The sequence below is a fragment of the Apium graveolens genome, chromosome 2 (genome assembly GCF_009905375.1).
Source record: "Apium graveolens cultivar Ventura chromosome 2, ASM990537v1, whole genome shotgun sequence".
Classification (NCBI taxonomy): domain Eukaryota; kingdom Viridiplantae; phylum Streptophyta; class Magnoliopsida; order Apiales; family Apiaceae; genus Apium; species Apium graveolens.
In genome coordinates this window covers 14,941,036-14,953,466 of record NC_133648.1, presented here as the reverse complement: position 1 = coordinate 14,953,466, position 12,431 = coordinate 14,941,036, and the positions used below count along the sequence as shown (strand labels likewise).

Here is a 12,431-nt window from a genome sequence, read left to right as displayed (position 1 = left end):
ATTTTCATGTAGAAAATTTGATTCATCTTTTTCATCATTAATCCTTTTATAACAATCTTTTTTCATATGCCCATTTTTATGACAATAATGGCATTGAAAATTAAAAGAATTACCTCTTCCTCTTCCATTGTAACTTCCACGAGCTCTTCCTCTTCCTCTTTGATATGTGCTAGAAGTTTCACTTGGCACCTTTCCTCTTCCTTGTCCTCGACCACGAAATGATCCTCTTCCACCTCTTCCTCTAAAACCACCACGATTAGTGTCTTGAACTTGAAAAGCTTGCTCGGAAGGAGATGAGTCAAATTGTTTGATGCGGAGTTCGTGAGATTGTAGTGAGCCCAACAATTCTTCAAGAGAGAAAGTATTCATATCCTTTGATTCTTCAATAGCCACAACAACATGCTCAAATTTTCGAGTCATGCTACGAAGAATTTTTTCAAGACTCTTCTATCCGTAATATCTTCACCATTTACACGAAGTTGATTAACAATCGAAATTGTTCGATTATAATATTCCTCCACCGTTTCACTTTCCTTCATTTTTAGTGAATCAAATTCACCTCTTAGAGCTTGAAGCCTTACCATTTTGACTTTTTCTTCACCCTTGTATGCCTTGTTGAGGATGTCCCATGCCTCCTTTGATGTTGACGCCGTTGAAATCCTCTCAAAAATTACTTCATCCACCGCTTGATAAATAAAGTAGAGAGCCTTTTTGTCTTTCTTTCGATTCTCCTTCAAAGTGTTTAATTGTTGTGTTGAGAGATTTGTTTGATTCTCCGGTTCTTCATATCCATTCTCCACAATTTCCCAAAGATCTTGAGAGCCATATAAAACCTTCATTTGGATGCTCCATTGGTTGTAATTCTTTCCCGTCAAACGAGGAAGTTGAGGTTGCAACATGTTGTTGTTGGAAGCCATCTCTTAACCTTGCTCTTGATACCACTTTGTAGGAATTTAAGTGTATAACAATGTTGGAGATTAAAGAGAAGAAACTTGTTCTCAATAATCCACACAACTTACTCACACAAAAGAAATATAATAAACTCACAAAAGTATTTCACTCAAATGATTTGATAAATTTTTTGATGATAACAAAGCTTGGAAGATTGTCCTATTTATAGGACTACATGGAACCTCCTAGAAAGTTTCTAGTACATGCACCTTAATAAATTTAGTAACTCTCTAGGAACATGAAAAGCAAAGAGACATGAACTCAAAAGACAAGAGCTCAAAGGACTTGAACTCAAAAGACTAAAGTAGATATTTCAAGAACATTCTAGATAATTAATATTATAAAATAAGTTTAGCTTATATTATTTTAACACCGAGGACAGAGTCACAAGTACACACACCGATATATTTTAAATGTTCTTATCTAATATCTAATTTGTTATACATATTATGCAGGCACCCCCTGTAACCTTAAAAAATTTGCAAGATTTGTTTCAAAAGCTATCGATGGGATGTAGGCCAAATGCAGAAGTGGTTGGTGATGTTGCAGGTTCCTCACATCTTGATAGCTAATATAGCTGATATTTGCTAGCTCTTTCCTTTCGTAATACAAGGGAAATTAAAAATTCAATCATAGATCTCACAAACCTTTTATTGTTAGCTATCATGTTAACAATATTTTTTGTAGAACAATTATATCTACAAGTTGCAAAATAATACATGATAAACAATCATAAAATGCCCCTATCCAGATTAATGTGGATAGCTAATGATATTTTGGTGTTTAATTTTCTCCTTTTATGCATTCTTTTATCTGCTTTAATCATCTGCTCTGAATTTATAGGCATGAACTGATTGAGTTTTGAGTATTGATCAACACTGCCTTTGATGATAGAGATCATGAAAGATTATTCTAATGTTCAAAAATTAAAAAGATAAATGTTAGAAATGGCAGAAAAGAAATAAAAAGGGGAGTACATAGGATATTACTAACAATATGGCCAGATTTTTAAACTAAAACCATGTACTGATGAGGTGTCATTTCTACCCGTTTCCGTCTTCTATTTTGTCCGGTTTGAGCATATACATTAGAATCTTCATTTATACATTGCTTTTTAAGCAGCTTAGGCCAAGCATTTGTCTATAATCTTTTTAAAAATAATTGAAGTAGAAGTTTAAAAACTTCTACTTGAAATGAATAATAAATAACCAAAAATAAGGCATGTTTGGCACCCAACTTATAAGCTACTTATAGCTAATAAGCCGGTAAGAACTTATGGCTGCTTATCGACCAGTGTTTGTGTACCCAACTTATAAGTAGAATTTATAACTTATAACATACTTTTTCTCAACTTATTTTGATTTTTCGCTGATTTATTAACCTTAATTTTAAAATATATATTTTTAAATGTTAATCTAACTTAAAATTCAAAAATTTAGATAATTATATTTTATAATTATTTATTTTAGTTCATTTAAGAGAAAAAAATTCTGGCTTATAAGTGAAATTATCAAAACACTTATTTAACTTATAAGTATTTTTCTACTTATCACTTATAATTAGCTTATACATTTTAAATGGTAAGTTATTTATTTTCAGATTTCCCAAACCGCATAGGTTAAAGCTATATATCTTTTCTTTGACATTTCAGGCAAAAGCAATATGCCACTTTTTTCTGTCATGAATGAAAATAAAAAGCTCTTAACTGTCTTAGGAAATGGCTTGATTCTTGAAAGGTTGTAAGAGGGGAGAATGAATGAAGATGAAGATGTGCAAATGTTTATCATGTACTTTGTAGTGAACAATTTGCCAATAAACAAGTACAGATTTCCATTACATTCATTTACACAGATATTTAAAAGTACAATTAAAAGTTACCTGGTTAGACTTTATATTTGTTTCAACACTTCCATCAAAATTAAACATTTTAGTCCAATTTTAGTCCAAGCCTAGTCCGATCAGGTACCAGAAAATACTAGAATTTTATATTTCAAATCAAATTGAAGCAGGTCCAATTTTGTGCATCTATAATTTCGTGTAAAAATCCGTTTTAGCCACTTTTTGAAACTATAAAAATTACTTTTTTAACATTGGATAATCATGAAAGTCTTCTTAAATTTCCCAATTTATTTGTTAATATTCGACTAATACAGAAAAAAATTTCTAATTATTCGACTTTTAAAATTAAATTAATTTTGTAATGAAATATTTTAATTTTTAAATAATAAACTATCATTATAGCACGTCCAAATAGTTTTACCATATTTCTAATGGTAGACTTTTCAAATAAATCTGCTCCATATTTCTAGATTTTTTAATTATCAATTTAAATAGCATTACAATAATTATATAATAATTTTGTTCAGGCTCGGCAATATATAGTATTATAATTTATTAAGGTTATGTAATATATGATCTCTTTATTAATTAGCGAAATTCAATTTTAATAGTACTTAGTATCAAATTTAATTTCACATTTTTTGATTTCACCCTGATCTCGGATTTAATTACTTGCGACTTAATGATAAAATAAGATTTATTAATTATTTCACTTATTTGATTTCACCCTAATTCCAAATTCGAATCTCTTTAGGTACATACTTAAACAACATGTATCATTAATATTTTTTTATTTCACCTAAATATTAAATTCTATAATTTGCAAGTACAAGATCTCGCATTCGATTATCTTGAATTACATGATTAAATAAGATTTATAGCCACATAAACTTTTCATATCAATCTATTTTACCTATCTTAATTTATTTAAAATTTAGTAGTTGGTAAATGTTCAATTAGATTTACGGTCCTAGATATGTTTTAATTGTATGAAACATTTGTTTAGTCTCCACTATCTTATATATAGTAACATAATCTAGTAATGTAATATATCATTTTTTGTTAAAAAGCAAATTCCACTTTTAATATTTTTTTACGATCAAATTTGGTTTACTTTCCTTGGTTTTGCAGTTTCGAATCTTTGTAACACCTCAATCCCACATCATTAAAAAAATGGGATTTCTGTTCATTTTAATTAAGCAAAGTATTGTACTAAGTCTGTCAACAAATCATGGTATTTTTGGGATCTGTTGTAAGCTTGTGGATTACCCAAACTGGTTGCATTTAGTCAAGAAAATATGGACTTTACGCGATTTTCGAAAAAGCCTACGATTTACCTCGGATTTCACATCTTTGACTTCCTACCAATCTCAAGTTTGATTCTCTTTAACAACATACTTATATAAAAAATTTTGACAATTTTTTTTTAACTAAAATCTCGGGTACGATCATCTTCAAGTGCATGATTAAATAAGTTTTAGTCATCGTTATAGCTATATCTCAAGAAAAATGATATAGAGTTGAAATGTGTTATATGAAATTTCTAAAAATTTATTTATTTTTCAAATATATTATATCTATTATATTATAATTATTTTTCTTTCTAATTTTTCTATTTTCATGGTGTAGACATTCTAATCCCAATGAAAGACATTTTTATATGTTAATATGATCAAAAACGATATATCTATACTATACTATAATAACCGGAATGACCTATAATTTGTAGTTTGGTTGACCCTCATTTTGGTTATCCCTTTCCATCTTCACCGTCGGATCTTTTTCACCAAATAATTAGAGATGCTAGATTCAAATACTAAAAAATACACCCCACAAGTTCTCAAATCTTGTCAACAACATATATTTATATTATAATTAATAAAGATACATATAAGTTCTCTAGTTCAAATCTTATCAACAACAAATATTTACATTATTATTTATGAATAAGATCTCATCATCAAATAATATTTATACTTTTTGAAATTAATTTGAAATTATATCATTTTGGTTATCCCTTTCCATCACGATCGTTGGATCTTTTTCACCAAATAATGAGAGTACTAAAAAATACACTCCACAAGTTCTCAGGTTCAAATTCCGTCAACAACAAACATTTATATTATAATTTATAAAGATACATATAAGTTATCAGGTTCAAATCTTACCAACAATAAATATTTACATTAGTATTTATGAATAAGATCTCATCAGTCAAATACTATTTATACTTTTTGAACTTAATTTGAAATTATACATAATTAAATTATAATTATATAATCATTATTTAATATTTAATTGTTTATATAAAATATTAATAAAAGTAAAAATAAAAATAGATAAATATTAACCAAGAATTGTGTATCGCAGGCCGTAAGCTAGTAATTAATTAAGGAAAAAATTAGTGTCTAAGTAGTTTAGTAAAAAATGTATATAGCTATTTAAGAAATATGTTTAAAAGCCATGTTTAAGGCATGTTATTAATGATTTTAACAATTATTTTAAATATTGTTTTAGTATAGTGGTTGTGGATGTGAAACAAAATATCTTCATCCATACCTAAGGTCATAAGTTCAATTCCAATTCAAAGCCAGATGTATAAAAAGGAAGACAATGAAAAAAAATAACTTTTCTATTTAAATAAATGAGACAGGGTATACTTGATGTTGCCCTAGAAATACCACACATAATTAATGTACTACTATTTTTAAAAAAAATAATTAATAAATTATTGTAACATTTTTTTATATAATATGGCTCAAATATTAACCTGGAATAAATTTTTAAAACATTCTAAAACTTGCTTATACAAATGTTGTTCATAATCTATGTTCATTTTGATGAAAAGGCTATATAGTAATTTTTGAGTGTATGATTTAAATATCTCATTCCATTAGTGAGAATGAAGTAAAATTTTTGTAACAACATATTTTATGATTTTTTTTAATACCTTTATATTTTGTATTTTTTTCTTTATAACATGGTTCCACATGGTTCCACTGAATACTATGTCATAGACAGTTGGACCTAAAGCCATCAAATAAGGCCTCACCTCTCTTAAATTTGAAAAAAAAATATCAATTCTTTTCACTTTTTTATTCTTTTGAAATAGAAGAGGGCTTCAATTTCCCAAAATTAGAAAACTGTTGTGCAAGCCAACAGAAATCTGTTTGGCAGAACAATATACACATTCTTCATCTAATACCAAAAATTAGTTGAGGTTTTGTTTCGAACTATCATAAAAGTGAGTGCAAGGTACGGGCCTCTTCATATATTTAAATAATTTCTCGTATGTAATGTTGAGCATATATTAAAATAATTTTATAATAAAAATTTGATTAATAATAATTTACTATTTTATGGTTTATTTATATTATATTTTTTTAAGATTATATATTATATTGGATAAATATCCCTACTATAATAAACACACAATATTTTTTTATTAGCTAAAATCATTACTTTTTTATAACTTGAAATAAACTTTATCAAATTAAAAAATTGAGCACAAAAAATAATTACTTCCCCATAATCGTGCGTGTATATAACTTGGACATTTATCAATTGATTTGGTTTTGACATAATAACAGTATATTTGTAAAATATAAATTTTACCTTGCACATATAATTAAACCTTATTACATATTATAAAATTTCTTAAATTTAGGTATTAATCACGTCTTAAGTATATATAGACATACATGATACAAGCTTAAATTTAGTACTCTTTCCAACTAAATGTTTGTCACACTTTAAAAATATATTGCAATAGCTCAGTAACACTAATATTATTCAGTGTCATGATTAGTTTTACATAAAAGTACACATTATAACAGCACCAAAAGTGAGTTTTCATATAATTTATACTATTTGTACGAGTATTCACATTATTACATGATTTCTATATATTAGTACTATTTTACCATATTTGGATGACATATTAAATATTGCGTCAAAAATTGCTAATAAATAAACGTATTATTTTTCAATACATGTTCATTATTTTACACAAATCTCAAAAATCTCGTACATTTGGAAAATATACCGTTATGGATAAAAATCTCGTATATTTAATGTTATAGTTAATTATAGGGTTCGTGAGTTTAAGACTCTATTTGACTGTTCTTGTGATTCGTGACTCAATCGGCCTTCACAAGATCCCTATGTACCTTGCTCTTTGCCAAGGATAAGTCAAAAATCGTAGTTCTAATTTGTGGGGTGAGACCACTTATATAGGCATAGGATGCCTTGAATTGGATTAGGGTTACGAGACTTGGTGGACAAGTCTCAGATTTAGAATAGACTTTGGAGTCCTAGAATGTAGGGATTTGCTTCATTATAGGACTATGTGGCTTGAGGACTACTATTTTGAGAGTTTGATTCTGATTTGAACTTGTTTTATCAATCACAGTTTGGGCTGATTCATGACCCACGAATTTAATAATAAATATTTGTTATGTGGGCTCCTTGAGCCCAATTAATGATATATTAATTACTGGGCCCTAATAATTGGGTTTCGTCTTTGGACCAAATCGGACATAATCGGCCCTTATCGATTACGCAATCAGGATTATTTTTATCCCCTATCATTTGCCCCCCAACTTCTAGGAAACCGTACAGGATTTCATAGAAGTTAAGTTTTTATTCCCTTGCAGGGTATCGTTTCTAGCATAAAGTGTGGAGCGACATACACTCTTACAAAGATTTGCCCTTTTCGAGACTTCAAACTATTTTCTGGAAATTTTTCATACTTATTTTCCTTACTTACTTCCTCTGATAGAATATGCCATGAATCGTTAATGCCCCCACTTAGTAATTTTCAAGAATTACTCTTTTAATTCCTTAATTTTCGGTAGTTTTTTTTCAAATTTTCTGCTATTTTTACCAGGATTCTGGTCGAAATTTTGATGAGGATCCTATTTGAAATTTCTGTCACCTGTTGTATCCTAGTAAAAAAATTTCGACCAGGGTCCACGACCTGGAATTCGACTAGGATCCTAGCTGAAATTCCAGTCACCTGTTGTATCCTAGTCGAAATATTTCGACCAGGAACAACAACCTGGATTTCGACCTAAATCCTAGTCGAATTTAAGATCCATTTTTAATAGTTTATCCAGAATTTATCGACCAGGATTCACAACCTAGTATTCGATGAGCATCCTAGTCAAAATTTCAGTCATTTGTTGCATCCTAGTTGAAAGATTTCGACCAGGAACCATGACCTGGATTTCAACCTAAAGCCTAGTCCAATTGATTGTTTATTTTGGGACCTCTAGTCGAAAAAATTCGACTAGGATTGACGATCTAGATTTCGACCTCAATCATGATCATAATTTATCATATTAATCCAATGTTGTTTAGACTTTCCTTTTCCAAATTTTATTTAAATTGGGCCAATGGCCTTCTGTTTTTCTTTTGGAAACCTCAGGAATATTCCATGGAAACTTCGCGAATATTCTAGAGGTTTGGTTTAAGCTTTTGGGCCTTTGGCTTATGGGTTTTTAACGGTTCATCTTCCCCCGAATTTCCCTATATATTAGAGTGAGTGGATTTATTTCTTTCTCACTTCTCCTTTTACAAACTTCTCTCCAAAAATTCTCTGCATTTTCCGGCTTTCTTCTACTTGCTCTCTGCAATTTCGGGCTTTCAGACTTTCAGTTTTCCGGCGAGATCTCCAAAGCTTCAAGGGTTTTCCAGGTATTTTTATCACATCCTTTTTAATTTTCCAGATTTTAGTATGGGTGTATTCATAGCTTTCTGGGTTTTTCATAGATTTTTGGATTTTAAGAATGGACACTCTTATAAATTTATGGGTTTTTTCCGCATTTGTCCTGCATATATTCATATATTATGTATGTCATTTTGTTTTTCTTTGCACTTTTCAGATGGCAGACAAAAAATCAGCTCTCCTGGACAAAATGAATGTGGATAGAAAACCTAGTGAATTCCCCATTCGATCAAGGTATTCTTCTTTCGTTCGATCTTTGGACAGTTGGTCGATGGGAGCCCCAACGATATATTCTTGATGGAGGCCTTCAATATCCTCACCTAGGATAATCGGACGTCCCACTCGTGGGATCTTATTAATGAGATAGTTTTTGTTGATCGCGGACTTTCTCTTGTCTCGAAGAAAAGTAATTTCTAACTTAGATTTACTTCTGTGTACTCAATTTAACTTGCCTTTCTAGCTTTAACTGTTGATTAATTTTCTCATGTAGTGGCTACAAAGATAGTGGAGATGACCAAGCCTAAATACTTGGAAACAACCAGGATGAAACGGGCCGTAAAGCTTTTTAAAGACCCATACTTAGGGACTGTTTTCCTGCATTTTTAACTCATATTGGAGCAGAAGGGGACGAGGAAGGCCCCAACCAGCCCTTTAGGACCAAACAAAGGCTAGGGGCCTTCTATTAGCGTGCATGGGGCATCCGGGGGAAGGAAACAATAGTTGGAAATATGAAGCATGCCAAGGAGTGGTCGCTTCAGTCCATTTCCCCGGCGGACTATAAAGATTTTGTCCTTCAATAGGACTTGGAGGCTAACGAGCTGTTTGGTGCTCAAGCTTTAGCGATGGTAACTTATTTTGGCAGGACTTTTTTATTTATTTACTCATCATTTCCTGAACTAAATTCATTTTTCTTCCTCTTTTTTTAATTTCAGGCGAACGCCCATTTTCAAGGGGTGTTTCACCAAGCTAAGTTTGGAAGTTAGTTACGATGATACCACCAAGAAGCTCGATGAGGCCAACAAGATAATTGAATTCCTTTGCCTCCTCGAGTTCTAATCTGGAAATAGTGTGAGCCAAGATTGTCATTTTAAATGACAAATAGAGCGGTGTTGTGTTTTTAGTATGAAGCATTGGCTTGGTTATGCACTCGACTCTCTCCACTCTCCATACACTCAACTCTCTCCACTCTCAATACACACAAGACAAAACACAAAGCCTTAAAAATTGATATAATTTTCTCAACCAATTTTCAATGCGCGAAGATCTAATAGCGCCTACTGTAGTTTTAGGAAATGGCGGCGACATCTCCGCCACTAAACCACCGGTCACTGGCTGTATCGTGATAATTTACAGTGAAATATAGAACAGTCCATTGGATCAGAATCTTCCACTTCCGGCTGTCACTAAGAATTAATTCAGTGTTTTTGATGGTCTTGTTAGCTCTGCTGCTAGAAATCCAGGTGTATATTTATATATATTGTGTGTGTAGATTTGAATGTGTAGATTTGAATTGATGTGTTGATGTTGTAGGACGTATTGTTGCTTTTAGTTTTGTAACTGAGTTGGATCAAATGTGTGTTAGTTATGTGATACTTGTGTGTATAGATTTGAATTAATTATCATTGCGATCGATGAAACAACTTTAGTTTGCTGAGTTGCGGTAATCTAAGTTAATTATTGAGTAATTGAATTGAATTAACTCAATTAAATGTATTTTTAATGTATACATTGTGTGTGTTAGTATATGCAATACACGTGTGTATAGATTTGAATTGGTTCTCATTCTGCATCGTTGAAACAACGTAATTTGAAGTTAGTTGTTGAGCAATTGAATCGAATTATAAAAGAGTGTACATGTACCTGTAGTTTATTTATGTTGTTAAGCATCAGATCTAGCCATCTAGGTTTTGTGTCGTATGTTCTCATTAACATGGTCTTTGATTTTCTTCTGTCTTTACTTCGAGACTTTTTAGTCGACTCTTATCTTGGCACATACGAGACCATCGTGGTCTTTGCAGTAATCCAGACACTGGTGAGCTGTAGTTAAATCTAACTATTATATTTTCTTGTCCTGAAGCATGCTTCTATATGTTAAATAGCTAAATTTTATGATATTTATCTTTTGTTTTTGTGGTGTAATTTGATTATTTATACTCGAAAGACCAGGTAAAGACGTATTATGTATGGCAATTTGAGATGGACATGAATGGAATGGATATGTTCTATACTTGTATGTGGATGTACAGTTAATAATCAACTTATAAATTAGTGTTTGTTTTGCGGATTGAGTGTTCATTGTGGACTAAAGACTAAAAGAAAGTCGTACATAATCACTATTATATAAGAGGGGGTGAAGCATTATTTATCATAACAGTAGTTTTACACTTATATATCCTCATTCGGTTGGTTCAATTAAGGGCTCTTCTTTGTACTAGCAACAGTTTTTGTAATTTAAAATATATATCCTCATTTTGTTGATTACTTCTTTCACATACAATCATTGATGATATCATCAGTGAGATGTTTATTTGTTGATAGTTTAGCATTTTACAGAACAAATGGGGCAATTTATTACATGGTAGGCCTATCTAGCATTTCCAGTAGTGGTAAAGAATTAAGTGATCCATCAGTTCCATTGTGTAAATAAAAATGACTCATGCCTTGTGTCTTAGAAACACAAACATACACAAACACACAGCATCTACAGAGCCCAGTTATCTTTTAAGAATAGAATTGAGGATGTGTGTCTTTTTTAATTAAAGCGCAGAAAATATCTCTGGTTAAATTGAGTGCATACAGTTATTTAAAGCTTTTTAACTAATCATTGCTGGTCTTTCTTTCTTTTCTTTCTTGTCCTTTTTGCAGGGAGGCCTCCAATTAAATACTGAGTGATATATATATTTGCGATACTTATGATTTTCTAAATTGTTATTTATCATCTTAAATCCCACTTATTAATTTCTTATTAGTTTAATTTAGTTAGCAAACAAGCACCCGGTTATTCTTGTACACTTCTAGACTGTAATTACAACTTCAACTGGTACAAATATGTATATTTTTGCCAAACTAAATAATAATGGTAGACTTGTTGTTGTCCATTTCAGGAATTCCAAAATGTAAACAGTCAAAATCCAGCAACATGTATGCTGGAAATTAGCTCTGCAGTGGTGGAATTTAAACTTGAGGTTGACTTTGCAAAAATTTATGAAAAATATATTTTGTATAGGTATGTAGTTTTCTTTAACTACCAAATGTGGTCTCGGACAGTTCTGTTCATATGTTTAAAGGAAGCTTTTTTTCTCCGTCAGGAGCAATATAAAACTCATTAAAGAACTAAGTAATGAAGCACCAGGCTCTGAGGACTTTCATTTTCCGACCCGATTGGCAACCTTTTATTACTCAATGTAAAGCTTGCTTATGGAAGAAATACTGGTCATACTGGAGGTATCCAGAGTACAATGTCATCCGCTTTTTATTGACAATTTGATTAATTTTCCAGTCCTAGAATCAACATTTTTTCAGTTTTGTTTATTTTGTTCACTTGTATCAAAAGCAAGTTAATGGCATGTTCAATTTCTAAACAAATCATGTAAAATTGTTTTTGAGAAATATGTTACATTAGGTACTTCAGTGTTAAAAAAAATTGCATAATATAATACAAATCATTATAAAACTGTTATTGTAGGCAAAAAATATTACAATGATTTTGTGGCCCACATGTGGGGCCCATAGGTAGGCTCACATGTGGGCCTCAATTTTTTTTGCAAATTCTAAGTACAAAGGTAACATATATAGTATGATACTATAGACATACTTTTACGTTACCTTTTAATCCTATTATAACACAAAATTTAAAGTTGCGGAAGGGCAAAAAAATGTTACCTTAGGGGCGAAAGATAAGTTGATAAAAACA

The 12,431-nt window shown here is 30.8% G+C and overlaps 1 protein-coding gene across 1 annotated transcript; it reads right to left on the bottom strand.

The window, feature by feature from the left end:
• Window positions 1–416: 416 nt before the first annotated feature.
• Window positions 417–917, bottom strand: LOC141685771 (uncharacterized). Its single transcript, XM_074490857.1, has one exon. It carries the CDS (start codon window positions 915–917, stop codon window positions 417–419), a length of 501 nt encoding a protein of 166 aa, XP_074346958.1.
• Window positions 918–12,431: the final 11,514 nt, after the last annotated feature.